General features: G+C 31.9%; 1 protein-coding gene across 2 annotated transcripts; it reads right to left on the bottom strand.

The window, feature by feature from the left end:
* Nucleotides 7,721-23,126, bottom strand: LOC109354805 (WD repeat-containing protein 74-like). Of its 2 annotated transcripts, XM_019597548.1 has the most exons (12): nucleotides 22,972-23,126; nucleotides 22,380-22,498; nucleotides 20,723-20,752; nucleotides 20,492-20,628; nucleotides 19,524-19,703; nucleotides 18,108-18,171; nucleotides 17,876-17,983; nucleotides 12,408-12,561; nucleotides 11,288-11,377; nucleotides 10,848-10,903; nucleotides 10,173-10,230; nucleotides 7,721-8,564 (listed from the first exon to the last, which is right to left on the bottom strand). In XM_019597548.1, exons 1-12 carry the CDS (start codon nucleotides 23,051-23,053, stop codon nucleotides 8,281-8,283), a joined length of 1,362 nt encoding a protein of 453 aa, XP_019453093.1. In that variant the 5' UTR covers nucleotides 23,054-23,126; the 3' UTR covers nucleotides 7,721-8,280. The 2 variants fall into 2 exon arrangements, with proteins under 2 accessions (XP_019453093.1, XP_019453092.1); XM_019597547.1 differs by lacking the exons at nucleotides 17,876-17,983; nucleotides 18,108-18,171; nucleotides 19,524-19,703; ... (2 more) ...; nucleotides 22,380-22,498; nucleotides 22,972-23,126 and adding exons at nucleotides 13,466-13,573; nucleotides 13,698-13,761; nucleotides 15,114-15,293; nucleotides 16,082-16,218; nucleotides 16,313-16,373.

Here is a 23,126-nt window from a genome sequence, read left to right as displayed (position 1 = left end):
GTAAACTGTTGAGCTGGTAGTGAATTGGAACACACACAATGTGAGGTACCATCATTATTCATTACCCTTCAAAGTCTCTTAATGCTCATAGTTTGGGTCCCTCATCATTTAAGCACTTCCTGCCTCACTTAATTCTTTGCTACCCTTTTAAATGCTGGTTACTGATAGTTATATTTCTTATTATAAAAATAAATGATTACCAACCATGTTGTTCATATCAATAAAATAGTTATTTTTTTTATTTTTTTAAATATTACTAAATATTAAATCTTAGGTGCATTTAATATTACTCAATGTTATAAAACTCGGTTTCAACTGACTGGTCCGACCGACTCAACTATGAACTGGATATCTGACCGATTCGAACATCTCATCTAATCGGTTTTTCATCAAATCTGGATTGATTCGTTTCAAATCAGCCGGTTTAAGTCTAAAATCATGACTCGAATGGTTGGATTGGTTGGATCGATTGAGTCAATCAAAAAAACATTTTTTTTAAAAATAACTAAAATGATGTCATTTTGAGATGAAATAAAATCAAATATTTTTGACTTATTTTAAGTTATATTTATCATTGTTAACTTATATTATAACCAAACTTTCGTTGTTTAATTACATTTAAACTCATGAGCACTTTTATTACAATTAGAGTATAATATGTATGTTGTTTGACGAAGTTTTCAACTTATTTGTGACATTTTATAGTAATGAAATATTTTTGGTTGATTATTTAATTAGGTATGATAATGTTTTTAAATTTGGAATATAGAGTTATTAAATATTATTAGCTAATATTACGAATTTTTTAGATTTGTTAATATAAATCGAGTCAACTCGCCCAACCATTGGGCTACTAGTCCAAGCAGTGACTCATTGACTCAGTACCCTGACCTGCTATTGATTGTTTTGATTTTAATAACACTGATATTGCTTATTACTTAATAGTGTCATTAACAAAAACAAAAAAACAAAATAGAGATAGTCAAAACTTTTAAGAAGGGCAAAAGAAAAGAGAGAAAAAATGATGTCCTTTGGTGCATACCCTAGTAGATGTTGAAGATTGCCATGTGGGTCCAATAGCGGCAACTTGCATATTCATTTCAGAGACCTTCTTACTTTGAAGAGCTTTTGACATTTTAAACATTTCATTCATCTACTTCTTCGATTCAAACTTTATCATTGATTGTGATTGTAGATGAGTGTTATCATTGCGCCTTGAAGAAATAGTGAACTAATTATTTAATTAATCATATTACATTAAGGATTGTCTTCTTGTAGAGAGATTTGACATTTTTATTTGTGAGAAATATGATGAATGGATGGGATGTGTGAGTGAGAGTATAATTGTGATGCATATGATTTTGACATGTATAAATAGGCAAATATGAACTAACACATGGAAATGTGCGCGTTGTAGTTAAGGAATGTGTGTGATTTTTCTTTTCAGAATTCATGAAAATACTTAAAAATGCAATTTTAGATTCATGTGACTTGGAATATTTATTAAATGTTTGAAGACATAGTAATGTTTTTTTTTTGCTTTTTTAAGACAATGCATGGAGAGATTTATGAATGTGTGTGATTTTTATTTTCAGAATTCATGAAAATACTTTAAAATGCAATTTTAGATTCATGTGACTTGGAATATTTATTAAATGTTTGAAGACATAGTAATGTTTTTTTTGCTTTTTTAAGACAAGGTATGGAGAGATTTATAGTAGTGAAAGAAATCATATGGTGAGATAGTACATTATAACATATAATATGATAATGTATGAAATGTAATGTTTTTCTCTCTCTTTATGAATGCATGCGTGCATTGATGAATGAATAAATATTTGAATGATTTGTTTTCTTTTCTAAATAAATGTATGTATAAATAAAATTTACTTATACATGAATGTGATTTGTGATGATGCAAAAAATGCAGGAGGCATGTCTTTAGGGTTAGGCCTTATTCTGGTGAGAAATTGTTAGATATTTTATGGAACGGCAAGCGCACCATATCGTTCAAGTAATAAAATCAGGTAATTATTGGGATATCATTCTTAGGGAGTAGAGTGGATTTACACTAATTCCTACAAGAATTAATTGAGCAACTATTTACACGAATTTGTTTAATAATGTGATAATAATTTTGTAACAATGTTAAATTAAAATAAAATGTTAACTACGAATTTAAAAGAGTTGGGATCGAAATTCTTCATCTTTCTTTTTTAACATTCATAGATTCAATTCCAAACAACTTGTGAAGTTACTAATTTTGATGCACATTTTCGATAATTCATTTACATCAATTCCTTGAGTATAAAATCCTTAGATAATCACTCAATTGTCAATTCCTTGGCTAATTGACCAATTAACTAGCATTAAAAACTATGTAAAAGCAACTCATACATCATTATCCATTCCTGAAATAATGATGTATGAAGGAAGATAATTCAAACCATGTGTCAAATTTAACTTTCCAATTAAAATTGAATCCAAGAACAATAGTTTAGTAGCTAATTAAACTCATGTATTAAGAACAAAATAAACTTTCCAAAATCAAATAACAATTACATTAGAATTGAATCCAGAAGGACAAGGTAAGAAAATTACATTTCAAATCCCAACAACGAAGATCTAGTCACTCCTCCTTGCTAATATAACACTCTAATCATGAAAGTATATAAGAAAATCCGATTTAGAGTCGTTCCCACGACTTCTATCTTCCTTCCTTCATTTTCTCTTTGTTTTTCGTGCCTCAAAGCTTTTGAAAAATGAATGGAATGCCCTTTCTGACTTCCGAAACCGCCAATATCAGTTCCAGCTTCCAAGCCCTCGCCCAAGCTAGAGATTCTCGCTTGGGCGAGGAAATAAGAGACTTTCAGACCTGAGCACCTCGCTTGGGCAAGGATCAGGCAGGTCACTAGGACCTCTTTAGCTCCAATTGCTTGGGCAAGGGACAATAGTGATTTCTGGTGATTTTCCTCCTATTTGTGGCTTGAGCGACCCTCTCCTCGCTTGGGCGAGACTTGTAGTGCTCAGAAGCACCATCTTCTCCTTTTTTCTTAATTCTTATCCTGAAACAACATAAACACATAAAATTTCCTGCATAGAACAAGATTACTAAGTTATCAGGAATCTTACACAGTTACAACATAAATGCGCACTAAGTGCTCCAAAAACATATAAATTTCCTTAATAATTTGGCACTTAATAGAAATATAAGTGGTGAATGATAAGAATTAAGGTGTGTTTCCAATGTCTTACTCAAGGTAACACCTTATAAGGTTTTTGGAACATCTAAAGTACACAATCCTAGGCTCATGCTAAATGTCTCATGTATCCAATCTTGAAGAAATGATACCCTAAATATCGTAGTTTATAAATAAGAGATCGTTTTCTTAAGCGAGTAACTCATTATACAAGTAAAAATATGGATAGTCCATCATGCTAACAACCTGGAAAGCGAATGTCCCTCCACCCTATAATAATCTCGAATATCTTAGTATTAGGGTATATTGGACAAATTTATACTACAAGTGCACCTTGATTGAAATATTAAATCTTGGTGCACCTTTTAAATTATTTACCACTTTGGTATACTTTTTAGGAGAATCGTGAATACTGATGTCGAGTTTCTTTTTTTTTTCTCTACCTTCATAACTCGTTACTTACATTGGCGATTTTACTTTTTTATATAAAGTGAAGAAACTCGTGAGCACAATGGACGAGTTTCATGTTGCCCATGCATTTTATATTAATAATGGGGTCTTTATTTTATGATATTGGAGACTGTCATACAAATAAACTTAACTTATTAAACTCATATATTTTATTCTTTTAGATTCTTGTAAAATTATATTACATAATTTGGTCTTTATTATGATTTTGTAAGTGAATTAGACATATTAATAAGAATAATCAATTTTATTGATTTCTTAAAATTATAGTATAATATTATAATTTTAAAGTCTTTATGTTCCTTAAAATTTCACACATGTATATATAATAAGTAATGATATATCATGAAGATGTACGTTCAAATTCTCTTATATGTGCTTTGGCCATTTTCTATTCTTTTTTCTTTTACTCTATACAAACCTCTCACATATACTAAAAGAATATACAGAAATACAAATAACATTCTTTTCACGGTAGTTTATGTAGTTCTTACTTTATGAACCAATAAGGAAAAAATGTTATTGAAAAAGAAATTAGAGAATCACTTGAATTATAGGGGTCCATATATGTTGTTTCATTTTTTTTGTCTCACTCCATATACTAGGAGATATGATTAGTCGGAATAATATTTAAATAATTATATTTTTAACTTAAATGATTTTTTCAACTATTAAAGGTGATAGTACATAGAGTGGTACAAAAAGTGAGATAATAAATGTACTCTCGAATTATACACCTAAAAGTAACATATTAGAAAATAGCTTGGGGAACACGAAACTCGTCCACCAGGCCCCGAGAGTTTCTTCACTTTATATAAAAAAATTAAAATCTTTAATGTAAGTAACTCAGGGTTTTAGAAAAAAAAAGAAACTCAACATTAGTGTTCACCATTTTTCCAAAAATACACTAAAGTGGTTAGTAATTTAAAAGGTGCACCAAGATTGTAATATTTCAGTCAAGGTGCATGTATAATGTAAATTTGTCAGGTATATTGTGTGCCAAGACACAAGTGTATATAATATTGTGTGGGAAAACTTAGGGATCAATGTTTTGTCAATGATATGATTTATGATAGAGCATCATATCGTCATTCAATCCATGTAGTTAACCTCACATAAACATATAAAAGTTTGGTTGTTATTGTATTTAAATTATAGTGTAATATTTGTACATTGACAGTACAAATATTTATATTATTTATCCTTCATTTCAATCTTTTTTTGAAGGGTCAATGATGATTAAAAATAAATAATAAATGATACAATAAAAGTATAAAAAACTCATACATTGTCAATGTATACATTCTTTTCTTTTTAAATTATGTGATATACCAATATCTTATTCACATCAATTATATCTTATCTACTAAAATTGAAAACATACGTAGGCCATCGGATTAACATTATTTTCCTTTTTCTTTCACAAACTTCAGTACACTTTGGAACAAAGATTACCAAAACCAAAGGCTGAAGTTGCAAGTCTTTCTAAAATAAATCTGAATGGAGAAAATTTATGAAACAATAGTCCATGACCCAAAAACTAAGCATCACAAGATCAAATTGTCCAATATTGGCTGAATTTTACGTGTGTGCAATAAAATGGACCCAACTTGAGATATAGAGGGATGAGGTCTCTCTAAAAATGGAAGGTCCACTATAGATATTAAAGTATATTACTATAAACTAAATTCCAATGTAAATTTAAAGATTAAGATACAATTGACCTTTATCATTTATAACATTCAATGGTTCTAATTGGTGTAGAACTCATTTAGAGAGGATGAAAAGTTATCAGTGATAACTACAACCATTAAAAGAAAACTACAAATTTTCCACAAAGTATTGAACATGGAGATATTTTAAAGAGGAACTTTTATGCTAGCATTATGGTCTTACTATATACGTGTGAATATACAGTAAGACATTTTGTTATACAAATCATTCAAGAGGAGGATCACAATTTTGGTTAATTTGATAAAAGATGAAGAATTGAAATGATTTTTCACATCAAGCAAAAAAAAAAGGTAAAAGAAATCTGTTACCAAAAGAAGATTGCCACAAGTCAATAACTTCCAAACATCGTTTTGCGCCTAAAGATTGATCTATCTCATGACCGTAAAGTGAAAAGGTAAAAACATACTAAGCTCATACATAAATAAAAAAAAGGACCCTAATACATGATGCTTCCATCTAGTGAAGCACGGAGAGTCAGATGTATACAACTTTGTCCTTGAAATCGAAAAGACTATTTCCAGGATTTAAATCCAGTAGTAACCTTTATGTTGCGTTCATGCTCATCCTATATCTTATGCATAAATAACCAACAAAACTGAATCAATTTACACAAACTCAGCTAAGAAAAGTCACCTCCAAGATGATCTAACTACCAAACATATCCCCCCCTGAATGCATAGTTGCTACCTTCCTCACCATGCATCTCCATATTGGTCTTGATAAGTATACATCAAATGGTTTCTATTTTAACCATCTACATCACAACCCTTCATCTGGAATTGCAAATTTTGAGCCCTTATTTTTTTTCTTGGATGTTGACTTGCTTTGCTTGTCTTTCGACACAATCTTTTCGCCTCCATCTTTTCCTTTAGACTTCTTGTGTTCTTCGCTCCGCTTAGATTTTTTCTTTCTTTCACCACCATCTATATTTTCTTTGTTCTGGGGTCCATATATGTTGTTTCATTTTTTTTGTCTCACTCCATATACTAGGAGATATGATTAGTCGGAATAATATTTAAATAATTATATTTTTAACTTAAATGATTTTTTCAACTATTAAAGGTGATAGTACATAGAGTGGTACAAAAAGTGAGATAATAAATGTACTCTCGAATTATACACCTAAAAGTAACATATTAGAAAATAGCTTGGGGAACACGAAACTCGTCCACCAGGCCCCGAGAGTTTCTTCACTTTATATAAAAAAATTAAAATCTTTAATGTAAGTAACTCAGGGTTTTAGAAAAAAAAAGAAACTCAACATTAGTGTTCACCATTTTTCCAAAAATACACTAAAGTGGTTAGTAATTTAAAAGGTGCACCAAGATTGTAATATTTCAGTCAAGGTGCATGTATAATGTAAATTTGTCAGGTATATTGTGTGCCAAGACACAAGTGTATATAATATTGTGTGGGAAAACTTAGGGATCAATGTTTTGTCAATGATATGATTTATGATAGAGCATCATATCGTCATTCAATCCATGTAGTTAACCTCACATAAACATATAAAAGTTTGGTTGTTATTGTATTTAAATTATAGTGTAATATTTGTACATTGACAGTACAAATATTTATATTATTTATCCTTCATTTCAATCTTTTTTTGAAGGGTCAATGATGATTAAAAATAAATAATAAATGATACAATAAAAGTATAAAAAACTCATACATTGTCAATGTATACATTCTTTTCTTTTTAAATTATGTGATATACCAATATCTTATTCACATCAATTATATCTTATCTACTAAAATTGAAAACATACGTAGGCCATCGGATTAACATTATTTTCCTTTTTCTTTCACAAACTTCAGTACACTTTGGAACAAAGATTACCAAAACCAAAGGCTGAAGTTGCAAGTCTTTCTAAAATAAATCTGAATGGAGAAAATTTATGAAACAATAGTCCATGACCCAAAAACTAAGCATCACAAGATCAAATTGTCCAATATTGGCTGAATTTTACGTGTGTGCAATAAAATGGACCCAACTTGAGATATAGAGGGATGAGGTCTCTCTAAAAATGGAAGGTCCACTATAGATATTAAAGTATATTACTATAAACTAAATTCCAATGTAAATTTAAAGATTAAGATACAATTGACCTTTATCATTTATAACATTCAATGGTTCTAATTGGTGTAGAACTCATTTAGAGAGGATGAAAAGTTATCAGTGATAACTACAACCATTAAAAGAAAACTACAAATTTTCCACAAAGTATTGAACATGGAGATATTTTAAAGAGGAACTTTTATGCTAGCATTATGGTCTTACTATATACGTGTGAATATACAGTAAGACATTTTGTTATACAAATCATTCAAGAGGAGGATCACAATTTTGGTTAATTTGATAAAAGATGAAGAATTGAAATGATTTTTCACATCAAGCAAAAAAAAAAGGTAAAAGAAATCTGTTACCAAAAGAAGATTGCCACAAGTCAATAACTTCCAAACATCGTTTTGCGCCTAAAGATTGATCTATCTCATGACCGTAAAGTGAAAAGGTAAAAACATACTAAGCTCATACATAAATAAAAAAAAGGACCCTAATACATGATGCTTCCATCTAGTGAAGCACGGAGAGTCAGATGTATACAACTTTGTCCTTGAAATCGAAAAGACTATTTCCAGGATTTAAATCCAGTAGTAACCTTTATGTTGCGTTCATGCTCATCCTATATCTTATGCATAAATAACCAACAAAACTGAATCAATTTACACAAACTCAGCTAAGAAAAGTCACCTCCAAGATGATCTAACTACCAAACATATCCCCCCCTGAATGCATAGTTGCTACCTTCCTCACCATGCATCTCCATATTGGTCTTGATAAGTATACATCAAATGGTTTCTATTTTAACCATCTACATCACAACCCTTCATCTGGAATTGCAAATTTTGAGCCCTTATTTTTTTTCTTGGATGTTGACTTGCTTTGCTTGTCTTTCGACACAATCTTTTCGCCTCCATCTTTTCCTTTAGACTTCTTGTGTTCTTCGCTCCGCTTAGATTTTTTCTTTCTTTCACCACCATCTATATTTTCTTTGTTCTTGGAAGACTTTTTTCTTTTCAAAGGTGATGCTTCAAGTTCTTCACTAATTATGTTTGTAGTTTGTTCCTTGTTTGGTAGCGAAACTGCTCCGGCTGGAGTTTCTGCTTATATAAAATTAGAGGCGAAGGATAGACTTCAATCACCAAAGACATCATGAAAATAATAAATATATATAAAATTTTAAGTAGCAACACAGAAATATGAGAGAAGCAAAATAAATTAAAAAGCTTGAGAGAAAGCTTTGGAATCATCTCAGAAGTGTATTTTATGACTCTCAAGCCTTCTCTTTTATTTCGATCCATTCAAAAATCCAACTCACAAATGGACCCGAAAACCTTGTGACATTTTGGGGAAGGAGAATTATATCCATCCCTTAAGCCTCTCTTTGGCTCAAGAAAAACCCTATGGGTACCTAGAAAATTTTACAATTAGGTATGAACTAGTACTTTAGCACTTTATTATCAGTGCAGTCTAACATAGAAGTCTTTTATCTGTATTTTACTTTCTAGAACATCTCATGGAATTTGATTATGCAATCGCCGTGAAGCCTAACTATGATGTAGTGTCACGCATGTTGCAGTCAATGACTCCTGGTAGGAATAATCAAAGTTGCAGATTGCAATCATATTAAGAAAGCAAAAGATCATAGTACACCACATTTGATGCAGAAGAATAGATTATACAACAAAAACAAGAAAGAATAGCGGGTCTGGGTACCTGTGGGTCTAGATACCTCATTACCCAAAACCAGACCCATCCAACAGCAGGCCTCAATTACCCGTGGACCCAGACCCGACCCTTGGGAGTATTTTTTGCAGATACCTACAGATTCGAGTACCCATTGCCATCCTTATATCTACCCCACGTGAAACACGCATATTTACAAATTAATTTTTTAATTAAATATTATATATATATATACTTTTTTATTATTTTATAATTATATATTATCAATTTTATTTTTATTTTATAATGAATTTTAGTGATTGAAATATAATAATAAATTAAACATGTATATAAATTTTATTATTATGCAATAATTATTTTATATATTATTACAAAATATATAAATATATACCTAAACTTAAAAACCCATTGGGTATCCACACATACCCGCTATCCGCGTGGGTACCTATAAATGGTAAGTGTGGGCATCGAAAAACACTACTCGCGCCCGCCCCGTTGCAATCCCAAAGGGAGCTAAAAAGCAAGAGGCCAGACCATCAACTACTTTTCCTCATCACAAATTTCAAACGATACTACATTATCTCACTCCCATAAATATCATAAAATTTTGAATAATTCTGCATTTAGCACCATATAAATGCTAATATACTTACTAATTTCTAATTTAAAAGCATATATACCATTTTAGAGCCCTTTACATTGGGACAATAAGCAAGTTTCTAATATTCAAGAATTAATCTATTTTTGCCCCCTTACTAAATTCTACATGTGTCTCATTAAATTGATGAACTTTTAATTTTTAACAGCATTGATAGTGAAAGCTGTATCCCCTACATAATTGTTTGCTTCAAATCCAAGTTTTTGCTGTTTATAAAATTAGTGTGAAGCTATGACACAAGCGAATTACTCCAGGCATCAAGTACCAGTAAACAGCTGACGATCTTCGATGTTTTTCTTCTTTCTTTTTATGTTTAATTGTAGATCTTGAAATACTATATTAAGCAAGAATGAAAAGTACTAACCTTCAACAATGAAGTTGGAGTCAAAACAAGCATGCATAAGAGGCTGCTTGAGGAAAACCTGCAACCAATTAAAATAACAAAAAACTATGATTAGAAGAATATCGAATTATTTAAAAATACTAATTTTACAGACACCTAAGACTGTAAAATCCTTAAATTTCAAGTCCCTTTTGTTTGAAATCCTTAAATTTCAGTCGGGTACTAAAAAAGGTGGCCCAGTGCATAAGGCTTGCACCAATTGGGGTCTAGAAAAGATAGATGTACATAGCTTTACTCCGCACACAGAGAGTCTGTTTCCAGGATTTGAATGTGTGATCTCTTGGTCGCTAAACATTAGCCTTACTGTTATGCCAAGGCAGGCTCACCCTGTAGTTTACAATCGGATACTAATAGAAAAAATCTGAAACTTCAGGATTAGAAGAGAGTAACAGAAATCTGTAACTGAAACTTTTCTTCCAATCTTAGAACGAGCTGATACAATAGGTCACTACATACAAATAGTGCCCTAACCCATGGAACAGATGATGACAGCTGTCAGTAACTAACTTACACTAACAGCAAACTAAACTACACTCACTCAGTATAGTTATATTACTACTCCAATAGGTACATATCCCAACAACATGAACTTCACGAGCATACTGTAAAGACATAGAAAAATGATCGAAAGCCTACAGATGAGAGAAGCTGTCTTGTCTTCGTATCCCAAAGTCGTAGATAGCTGTCCAGTCCTAGAAAAAAGATCATGATATGAACATTAGTGTCATGCATGGAAAACTAAGTTGATCACAAGAACGCCGTAAATTTTTATCAGATTAAGTTATGATGAATCACTATCTATCCAGAAAAAAGAGAGGTAGCATCATATAGAACTGATGAGCTTTGGGAGCAATCACACATAAGGTAAAGAAGGTAACAAGACTTATAAATAGGTAGCATCATATAGAACTGATTTAAGAAACAACTACAGAATAATTTGTGATCCAAATACTGCACCAAGGAACCCTGGCATAATTTAAACAATACAAAACCTACAAAGGGAAAACACAGTCAAACTCCATTTATGTGCCATTTTATCTACCTCCTCCACATACAAGTTATGAATTAATGCTCACCACATGAAGCTATAACAGGTAGCTCAGGGTGCCTGACTATTGATCTGATGCTTCCAGAGCATTTTCCGATAAAACACCCTAGCAATTTTCCTGTAAAAAAAATTATTGGGTGAATAATTATAAAACAAAACTCATTCAAAAGCTCAACTAAAAGAAAATAGAAGCAAAAACATATAAAGTTTGAAATAATCAGACGCTGCAGCTTTAATACAATTGCTTTTGTTGACAACCAATTGCCAAAAATAGTAGCAACACAGCCATTTGAAAAGGCCACTAGTCCAAATGAAGCTTCTCATCATAACTACACTCACATAATTAAACATATTATGAGGGAACTGTTGGCTTGAAAATTCTTAAATTTTAAGACTCCCCCTATCTCTCAATCAGTGAACCAAAACATACTGGAACTGATCATGAGCACTAAGTAGAACCGATATCCTACTCTTTGTTGATATTTCGTAGTCTTGCTTAAGCTAAAAGAGGACAATTTCAGGAATAATTCATCGTTCAGTTTGAGTGGCAGCACTTGCACAACTAAACAATTTTGTCTTACTTCGACTTATACGAAAGTCAAGTACTTTTAAAGCTTGTTTCCACATTTCTAGCTTTCCTTTTAATTCCTCTCTCGATGTAACTAAATGTAAGTGATGTAAAAAGTAAAAAGAACCAAAGAAACATAAAATCAAAGATCGAGATGCATATCCAAGGTAGTTAAAATCGAGATTGTACTTAGGATCGAGAGGATCATCAAAGATCGTAAACATAGGATCATAAGATCCTACTAATATATATAATACTATATATATATATATGGATAGCAAGTCACAAGTCATAATACTAAAGATACACATATCAATAAACATATTATATGAATAACACAAATTCAAGTTATAAAGGTGATACATATCATTATCCATAAATCATAATAACAAAATAACACAACTACACAAGTTCCAAGTAAAAAAAAGGTTTCATAACCACTGTTCATGTTTTAGTTAAGTTTATGAGTTAAAAAAGACATTGGAATTAACATATTGGGTTATGATATGGAAGCAAGTTAAATAATGCTGTAACCACAAATCTGAAATTTATGACAACCTTCCCATGACAATAGGGATACCTGTGCGTATATCAAAAGAAGCCATGTCACCGGACCCGTTCCCTATATAGACTGAATAGCCATCTATATCTGCATCCAGTGCTTTAATTGACGTCTCACGAAAATCAAATGAGAGAACAGGCCTCCGCTGAGCAGATATGTCGTAAAGGCGAACCTGTTCCGAAGACCAAGGTCATAAATTAAAGAGTAGTGGGAAAATCTATAATCAACGAAAGCTGCAGCTGCTAGAGAAATAATAACAGAAACAGCCAATTTTGCCTTTCAGAATTAAAAAATTAACATCACATATACTTTGTGTTAATTATAGAAAAACTTGGAGATCAATGATTTGTCAATGAACATGATTTATGATAGAGCATTATGGCGTTGCTAGATCCATGTAGCCGACCTCACCTAGTGAGATAAAGGTTTGGTTGTTGTTGTATTCTGTGTTATTAATAGAGATCCCATTTGACTGAAAGATCATAACATGAGACTATTCTTTAATAGCATATATAATTATGAATGATAGTATAATATTTATTTTTTAAGATAGGAATGGGCAAAATAAGAAAAGTGAGGAGGGAAAATAGGTTGTGACAATTTACAAATCTCAAATCATTACATTTATTTTTTAAATTTTTAAACATTTTATTTTTTACTGAATTATTTTAAATATAATTGGAGCTTTTTTGGAAGAGGTGAACATTGAGAACTACTTTCCAGTTCAATTTATTATAAAATATAAATGTCAAAGCCAAACTTATCACTTTACGAAGCAAAAACAAACATTCCTTTAGGATACAATATTAACTTGATCACAACCATTTACAAAACACAATATGGGTAATCAATAACAAATAAAGTATTCCTTTCTTCCGGCATAAATATACTTCATGAGAAGTTTTCCTCTTGCAAAATATATTTCTAATTCTATGGAATTACAAGATAAGAGAGCAAGAGTCTTGCCCACCTTGTACAAGGATATCAACAAGGAACATTTCATGTGCTACGAGACAGTAACAATATGTTTACTCTTTCATTTCAGAATTTAAGAAGAATCAGCTCATTAAAATTACCTGATGGCTGTTAGTGCCAGCTACAAATTTTTTATGGTCATCTTTGCTTAGGAATGTAGCCGATGTGAACCAGGTAGGTGTAAATATACCAAGGCTGTTCTTAGGAGGCTGCATAGGTCAAAGGGATTGGTAAATTCAAGCATGGAAAAAATACCAAAAAAGCTACGGTAAAAATAAACTTGGGGAAGATAAATGAATAAGTAGAAAGCTGGAATTTGATGTAACGACTCACAGATTTGGCATTCCAGATCTTAGTGCAGTTGTCAAGATCCCAAATGTTAACTTCAACACCTTTCCTATAGATAATGTTCTTAATCATTATTTCTCATGTCAAATATATAAATAGCAGTAATAGAGTTGGTGTAAATGTTTAGACTGTATAAAAGGTTTGAGGTAAGGGGTCCTCGTTCGTATTTTCTTTTTATTGGCTGTAACATGCTTGTAATTGTTGCACAACCTATCTAGTTCTTATTTTCAGTATTTCTTGAAAATTTTCTTTTTAAGCACCATTTTTTTCGGTAAAGAAAAATTGTATAAAACTGAGCACAAGGAGTATCTGCCCAATACAAAAGAAACGATCAACTAGTGATCTATTTAGAGACTAAAGTAATACAAGGTTTTGGATCTATATACCAATTTGCAAAAGATAAAGAAGTTTAAGTTACAAATGAGGAGAACCAAATCCAAAATCTAGTCTGGATTAAATCGAATAAGTGCACATAGCTCACTTCTTTGTCCAAAAAGATAGCTTCATTCCTCATAATCCAGATTGACCACACAACAACAAACCATAACAGTCTCCAAAGTTTAGCGCCCTTAGCACTTCCAAAGGTACCTTCTATAACAGAAGGCACCTTTGGATTTTCTTTTGCTTTGTAAAAATCATGAAGCAAAAAAATCCCATAGGAATTGAAGTAAATAAATTCAAACATGAAATACTAATGATACTTTTTCATGCAGGCCATCCATAATGTCACTAGATATAGAAAACATCGGTCAAATTGTCAAGCTTTAAAGCCAAAGCATTCATTCACATAACCAAACAGTCCATAGTTGCACAAAGTGTAGACTGTGCAGGCCATGTAAGGCTTCATGTCTGAAACATTATGTAACATGTTTCAGAAGCTCCAAAGCTAATGATTATTTGTTTTTACAGTTTAGAAAGTGAAGTTTCAGGTTTAAGAGGGTTGTACTCAGAATTATCAGATGCAGCAGGTTTGTCCAAATATTCTTGTTTGCAGACTTACTATCAGGGTCTTGAGTAAAGGAATGCAAGCTATATGGTAAAAGCTCAATGATTTATCATGAAGTTTGTGCCACTACATATATTATAGAAGACATTCTTTTAAATAAGTATTTCTATGGCTATGTTAACCATAATTTTAAGTGATTAGATCAGACTAATCTTCAAATTAGAACAATTGTTAATTTTAGTTTAATGTCTTTTCCACTTCCAATTCCCATTTTTAGCATGTTAAGTGAATTATGTTATACTTTGTTCCTCTCATTTCTATTCATAAAGCGCTCATTTATCAAAGTTAAATAAAAAAGTTATTGAAACAGTTCAATCTTGAACAGTGAATGCTCATTTGCATTCAACTTATTTTCAAGTTCCTATGCCATGCTTTTGTCAATTGTAAACACTTACCCGCCAAATAAAGCAAATTTCTCACTTGTGTCCACCTTGCAACACAAGATGTTACCACCAGAACAAACGTTCCAGGATTTTGAAGAATCGTTGCAGGGAGATTCTGTTGATAAATCAGTAAATTCAATGGACCTTATGCTTGCATTTCCTTTGGATGTGCATGTGAGTAAAGTACAGGACCTAAAAACGAATAGGAAACGAAAAATATATTGAAAGGGCACAAATACCAAATGTATTAATTTCCAACACAACACATAAATTCATATATATATATATATATATATATATATAGCATTTGACAAGAGATGCAACCAAAAAACATGAAAATTGAAGAAATATTCAAATATCCATGTCTATGCTTTGACTTGAGCACTATTTTCCCCACGCACCCCCAAACCTCTTTACACTTTACCCATTAGCAAAGTACTGACACTGTGTCAATCAACTACTGTTAAAATTACAATGTTTAGGTAGAGAAGAAAGAAAGAAAAGAAAGATGGCAACAAAATATAGTAACACTAATTGAGAATAATCTAAGACTTAAGAATAAAAGTACAAAAAAGAGATTTATGGATTGCTTCAGTGAGAATAATCTACATGATTGATAGATATGAAACAATACCCTAACCTAATACTGTTATGTAGGTCAAATACTAGTACAAGCTAAAGGCCAAACCAATTAACAATGAGATTGACAACCCAAATATTCTAACAACTACCAAGTAGGATTACAAGCAAGACTAATCCTACAAAACAATCTAAAACTAAGACAAAAGTTTCAATAACAGTGAGTTGCATGCACACATTGGCGTAAAAAAAACCAAAACATTTAAATTTTCATAAAAAAAATCACTGTGGTTATGACTCTTCAAGTATATCAATTGTTGGGCACAAAACCAGAATAGAACAAGGAAAGGAATGAAAGACAAATTAAGCTGTCAAACAGCAGTGGTTTATACTTTTTATACCTGGAAGCTACCTCCAAATCTTGTTTTTCAAATAAATGCAAACCAACAACATTATTTTCTTCAGACTGAAGATCTGTACTATTGGCATTCGAAATTATGGCCTGAAGATCTCCATTTATAGGGCTCATAACCTCAACCTGTAAAATATATATAGATTGAAGTACTTCAATATTTAATAACAAATAATGAAAACCAATCTATCTAGAACCATCAATAAAACTGCAAACTTACTTGGCCATTTTTCCTTGCTACAGCCATTAACTGAAAAGCCATAAAAAGATAAGTAAATCATAAGAATCATATTTTTCCATTTAATTGTCCCACCCTCACCCCCAAAAATAAGAAAAAGAACCTTACTACCGAATACAAAATCCAACTAGTCTTAAGTCTGAACAATTTAAATCACATTGTTTGGCATTATAGAAGTCCAAGCCCAGAAATTGAGCAATGCCAACCAAACTATTTTCAATTTGAAGTGTATCTTGAAGCAAAAACGCATTAGAAATATAATGGTGATAGAAGACATCTCAATAATCCATATTCCAAAATAATACGTGACCAATTTTTAATCCAACAGATGATACTTAGGCTCTAACAGAGGCTTATATAACGTAAATCAAGCATAAAAACAAAATCTAAGCCATCCATTAAACCAAGCTGCCTAAAGACCATAAAACCAATGCAAACAATTTATTCCATCGCTAACAGTGAGAATGCCTATGACTAAAAAGGAGAAACTAAATATTAAAAACTAGTTAAACTGACACTGCAACTTCATTAACAAACATGTATTGGGTGGGAACATCACAATTTTTTTGCATAATTTTCCCTCTATTCTAATTTAAAATTTTACACTTCATCTCTAAATATTCTAGGGATGAAGACTTATACGATGTATACATTATACTGTCAGGTCTTATCAATCAGACCTTATACTAATACTATCAACTCTTATATTATCAAACCTATTCAATGAAGTTACCCACAGTTTAAGCTTCACTCAAATTGAGTTACTCAATAGCCTTTATATTTTTTGGTACTACTAAGGGTATCCCCTCACTCTTTTTGGGTAAGGAACTAATCTCTTTCGGGGTGTATGGCTGTGCTAGATCCATGTAGCCGACCTCACCTAGTGAGATAAAGGTTTGGTTGTTGTTGTATTCTGTGTTATTAATAGAGATCCCATTTGACTGAAAGATCATAACATGAGACTATTCTTTAATAGCATATATAATTATGAATGATAGTATAATATTTATTTTTTAAGATAGGAATGGGCAAAATAAGAAAAGTGAGGAGGGAAAATAGGTTGTGACAATTTACAAATCTCAAATCATTACATTTATTTTTTAAATTTTTAAACATTTTATTTTTTACTGAATTATTTTAAATATAATTGGAGCTTTTTTGGAAGAGGTGAACATTGAGAACTACTTTCCAGTTCAATTTATTATAAAATATAAATGTCAAAGCCAAACTTATCACTTTACGAAGCAAAAACAAACATTCCTTTAGGATACAATATTAACTTGATCACAACCATTTACAAAACACAATATGGGTAATCAATAACAAATAAAGTATTCCTTTCTTCCGGCATAAATATACTTCATGAGAAGTTTTCCTCTTGCAAAATATATTTCTAATTCTATGGAATTACAAGATAAGAGAGCAAGAGTCTTGCCCACCTTGTACAAGGATATCAACAAGGAACATTTCATGTGCTACGAGACAGTAACAATATGTTTACTCTTTCATTTCAGAATTTAAGAAGAATCAGCTCATTAAAATTACCTGATGGCTGTTAGTGCCAGCTACAAATTTTTTATGGTCATCTTTGCTTAGGAATGTAGCCGATGTGAACCAGGTAGGTGTAAATATACCAAGGCTGTTCTTAGGAGGCTGCATAGGTCAAAGGGATTGGTAAATTCAAGCATGGAAAAAATACCAAAAAAGCTACGGTAAAAATAAACTTGGGGAAGATAAATGAATAAGTAGAAAGCTGGAATTTGATGTAACGACTCACAGATTTGGCATTCCAGATCTTAGTGCAGTTGTCAAGATCCCAAATGTTAACTTCAACACCTTTCCTATAGATAATGTTCTTAATCATTATTTCTCATGTCAAATATATAAATAGCAGTAATAGAGTTGGTGTAAATGTTTAGACTGTATAAAAGGTTTGAGGTAAGGGGTCCTCGTTCGTATTTTCTTTTTATTGGCTGTAACATGCTTGTAATTGTTGCACAACCTATCTAGTTCTTATTTTCAGTATTTCTTGAAAATTTTCTTTTTAAGCACCATTTTTTTCGGTAAAGAAAAATTGTATAAAACTGAGCACAAGGAGTATCTGCCCAATACAAAAGAAACGATCAACTAGTGATCTATTTAGAGACTAAAGTAATACAAGGTTTTGGATCTATATACCAATTTGCAAAAGATAAAGAAGTTTAAGTTACAAATGAGGAGAACCAAATCCAAAATCTAGTCTGGATTAAATCGAATAAGTGCACATAGCTCACTTCTTTGTCCAAAAAGATAGCTTCATTCCTCATAATCCAGATTGACCACACAACAACAAACCATAACAGTCTCCAAAGTTTAGCGCCCTTAGCACTTCCAAAGGTACCTTCTATAACAGAAGGCACCTTTGGATTTTCTTTTGCTTTGTAAAAATCATGAAGCAAAAAAATCCCATAGGAATTGAAGTAAATAAATTCAAACATGAAATACTAATGATACTTTTTCATGCAGGCCATCCATAATGTCACTAGATATAGAAAACATCGGTCAAATTGTCAAGCTTTAAAGCCAAAGCATTCATTCACATAACCAAACAGTCCATAGTTGCACAAAGTGTAGACTGTGCAGGCCATGTAAGGCTTCATGTCTGAAACATTATGTAACATGTTTCAGAAGCTCCAAAGCTAATGATTATTTGTTTTTACAGTTTAGAAAGTGAAGTTTCAGGTTTAAGAGGGTTGTACTCAGAATTATCAGATGCAGCAGGTTTGTCCAAATATTCTTGTTTGCAGACTTACTATCAGGGTCTTGAGTAAAGGAATGCAAGCTATATGGTAAAAGCTCAATGATTTATCATGAAGTTTGTGCCACTACATATATTATAGAAGACATTCTTTTAAATAAGTATTTCTATGGCTATGTTAACCATAATTTTAAGTGATTAGATCAGACTAATCTTCAAATTAGAACAATTGTTAATTTTAGTTTAATGTCTTTTCCACTTCCAATTCCCATTTTTAGCATGTTAAGTGAATTATGTTATACTTTGTTCCTCTCATTTCTATTCATAAAGCGCTCATTTATCAAAGTTAAATAAAAAAGTTATTGAAACAGTTCAATCTTGAACAGTGAATGCTCATTTGCATTCAACTTATTTTCAAGTTCCTATGCCATGCTTTTGTCAATTGTAAACACTTACCCGCCAAATAAAGCAAATTTCTCACTTGTGTCCACCTTGCAACACAAGATGTTACCACCAGAACAAACGTTCCAGGATTTTGAAGAATCGTTGCAGGGAGATTCTGTTGATAAATCAGTAAATTCAATGGACCTTATGCTTGCATTTCCTTTGGATGTGCATGTGAGTAAAGTACAGGACCTAAAAACGAATAGGAAACGAAAAATATATTGAAAGGGCACAAATACCAAATGTATTAATTTCCAACACAACACATAAATTCATATATATATATATATATATATATATATAGCATTTGACAAGAGATGCAACCAAAAAACATGAAAATTGAAGAAATATTCAAATATCCATGTCTATGCTTTGACTTGAGCACTATTTTCCCCACGCACCCCCAAACCTCTTTACACTTTACCCATTAGCAAAGTACTGACACTGTGTCAATCAACTACTGTTAAAATTACAATGTTTAGGTAGAGAAGAAAGAAAGAAAAGAAAGATGGCAACAAAATATAGTAACACTAATTGAGAATAATCTAAGACTTAAGAATAAAAGTACAAAAAAGAGATTTATGGATTGCTTCAGTGAGAATAATCTACATGATTGATAGATATGAAACAATACCCTAACCTAATACTGTTATGTAGGTCAAATACTAGTACAAGCTAAAGGCCAAACCAATTAACAATGAGATTGACAACCCAAATATTCTAACAACTACCAAGTAGGATTACAAGCAAGACTAATCCTACAAAACAATCTAAAACTAAGACAAAAGTTTCAATAACAGTGAGTTGCATGCACACATTGGCGTAAAAAAAACCAAAACATTTAAATTTTCATAAAAAAAATCACTGTGGTTATGACTCTTCAAGTATATCAATTGTTGGGCACAAAACCAGAATAGAACAAGGAAAGGAATGAAAGACAAATTAAGCTGTCAAACAGCAGTGGTTTATACTTTTTATACCTGGAAGCTACCTCCAAATCTTGTTTTTCAAATAAATGCAAACCAACAACATTATTTTCTTCAGACTGAAGATCTGTACTATTGGCATTCGAAATTATGGCCTGAAGATCTCCATTTATAGGGCTCATAACCTCAACCTGTAAAATATATATAGATTGAAGTACTTCAATATTTAATAACAAATAATGAAAACCAATCTATCTAGAACCATCAATAAAACTGCAAACTTACTTGGCCATTTTTCCTTGCTACAGCCATTAACTGAAAAGCCATAAAAAGATAAGTAAATCATAAGAATCATATTTTTCCATTTAATTGTCCCACCCTCACCCCCAAAAATAAGAAAAAGAACCTTACTACCGAATACAAAATCCAACTAGTCTTAAGTCTGAACAATTTAAATCACATTGTTTGGCATTATAGAAGTCCAAGCCCAGAAATTGAGCAATGCCAACCAAACTATTTTCAATTTGAAGTGTATCTTGAAGCAAAAACGCATTAGAAATATAATGGTGATAGAAGACATCTCAATAATCCATATTCCAAAATAATACGTGACCAATTTTTAATCCAACAGATGATACTTAGGCTCTAACAGAGGCTTATATAACGTAAATCAAGCATAAAAACAAAATCTAAGCCATCCATTAAACCAAGCTGCCTAAAGACCATAAAACCAATGCAAACAATTTATTCCATCGCTAACAGTGAGAATGCCTATGACTAAAAAGGAGAAACTAAATATTAAAAACTAGTTAAACTGACACTGCAACTTCATTAACAAACATGTATTGGGTGGGAACATCACAATTTTTTTGCATAATTTTCCCTCTATTCTAATTTAAAATTTTACACTTCATCTCTAAATATTCTAGGGATGAAGACTTATACGATGTATACATTATACTGTCAGGTCTTATCAATCAGACCTTATACTAATACTATCAACTCTTATATTATCAAACCTATTCAATGAAGTTACCCACAGTTTAAGCTTCACTCAAATTGAGTTACTCAATAGCCTTTATATTTTTTGGTACTACTAAGGGTATCCCCTCACTCTTTTTGGGTAAGGAACTAATCTCTTTCGGGGTGTATGGCTGTCCCTCCCAACAAGTGTCGCTCCCAGGAATCGAACCCTTGACCTTTTGGTCATTCCAGAAATCGAACCCTTGACCCAATAGTGAGAAAAGCCTTTATTTTCATTTTGCATTCACATTTAAAAAAAACATGCAACAATGAGCTGGTCTTGACCGACATGATTTACTAAACATCTTAGTTTGACATTAAAAACAAATAAAAAGGTTAACAAGGGAGAAGAAAGAAAAAAACTAGCAGCTACCTGGGAAATAATAGGGTTGCTGAAAGTTTATAAGTTAAGAGTGCAAAACTAGGAGCTGCTAAGCTAGCTGATTGAATCAGAATTGACTAGTGAAATTAGTTAATAAGTGGAAAATGTAATAAGCCTCTAGCTTATATGTCATAAGCTATCTCAAGTAGCTTATCAAATATGGACTTACAAGCTAGTAACATATTAAATAAACATCATTGAAGTGTTCTAAATTGCACACTGTAGCCACAACTATGACAACAATATTGCAATTTTGGGAATTTCCACAACGACATCGCAAAGACAATTGTGGTCGCATCACCTACATTTTCCCACAATTTCGATAAACACAACATGATCACAACTTAAAACAATGCTCATTGTCAAACACAAGAAACTTATTATTGTTCAAATAATCTAGTCGACTAGCTAGCTTATCAATTACCTGATGGCCTTACGAAACAGATTCGTACTTAAACAATAACAAACGCTACCCAGAAAATAAAAAAATGTTTTTTCTACAGATAAAAGATACCCTTTTGGCAAAAGAAGGCATACCGGTTGGGTTTTACGATCAATCATTGAAACAGCCATGATAGACTTGGATGAATCAGGTTCACCCCATCTCTCTACTATCTTTGGAACTCCTCCATGTTGCTTATCACGTGCTTCCACAACTTAACAACACAAAATAAACAAAAGTTAATAAAATCCATATGATAAAACACTACAACAACAACCAAGTCTTTATCACACTTAGTAAAGTCGGCTACATAGATCAAACAAGCTATAATACTAGTTGAGAAAGCATTGATATAAGTTTTTCTTATTCCCCTATGATTTTTCTTGTTCTCTCTTCCTTCGGGAAGAGGATTCGGTTCCATTTGATCTACTCTCCTCAAGCACCTTCTAACAGCTTTCTCCACATGTACAAACCAACTCACACACACGATTCTACCATCTTTTTAAATAAGGAGTTACTCCAACTTAGTTTCTACGTAATGCATTCATTTCTAATCTTAGCTTGTCTAACGTGTCGAGACATCCAACACAACATTCCCATATATATATATATTCCATGATGTCTATTCTCTCAGTAAACATTATATCATACAACATTCAGTCTCAAATAACATTGCATGTCTTATACCTTTGATGAGACCAAGAGTGTCAAAGGTTAGAACACGAAGGGGAGGGCAACCAGGGCACTCAACAGTGGTGGTACGAGGCATATTTAAACAATAACACCAAACTGAACACAACAGAGAAGAGAGAAGAAAGAAGAAAGAAGAAGAAGAAGAAGGA

This window comes from Lupinus angustifolius, chromosome LG08, assembly GCF_001865875.1.
Source record: "Lupinus angustifolius cultivar Tanjil chromosome LG08, LupAngTanjil_v1.0, whole genome shotgun sequence".
In the NCBI taxonomy this organism is placed as follows: Eukaryota; Viridiplantae; Streptophyta; class Magnoliopsida; order Fabales; family Fabaceae; genus Lupinus; species Lupinus angustifolius.
Note: the sequence above shows the minus strand (reverse complement) of the source record. Positions and strands in the feature narration are given on the sequence as shown.

Excerpts from the sequence above, each read along its gene's own strand:
- LOC109354805 (XM_019597548.1), bottom strand. The coding sequence starts at position 23,053 with ATGCCTCGTACCACCACTGTTGAGTGCCCTGGTTGCCCTCCCCTTCGT. Across the intron at positions 20,629-20,722 it reads TAGCAAGGAAAAATGGCCAA|GTTGAGGTTATGAGCCCTAT; the intron begins GTAAGTTTGCAG and ends TATATTTTACAG. Across the intron at positions 12,562-17,875 it reads CTGGCACTAACAGCCATCAG|GTTCGCCTTTACGACATATC; the intron begins GTAATTTTAATG and ends TCTTCGGAACAG.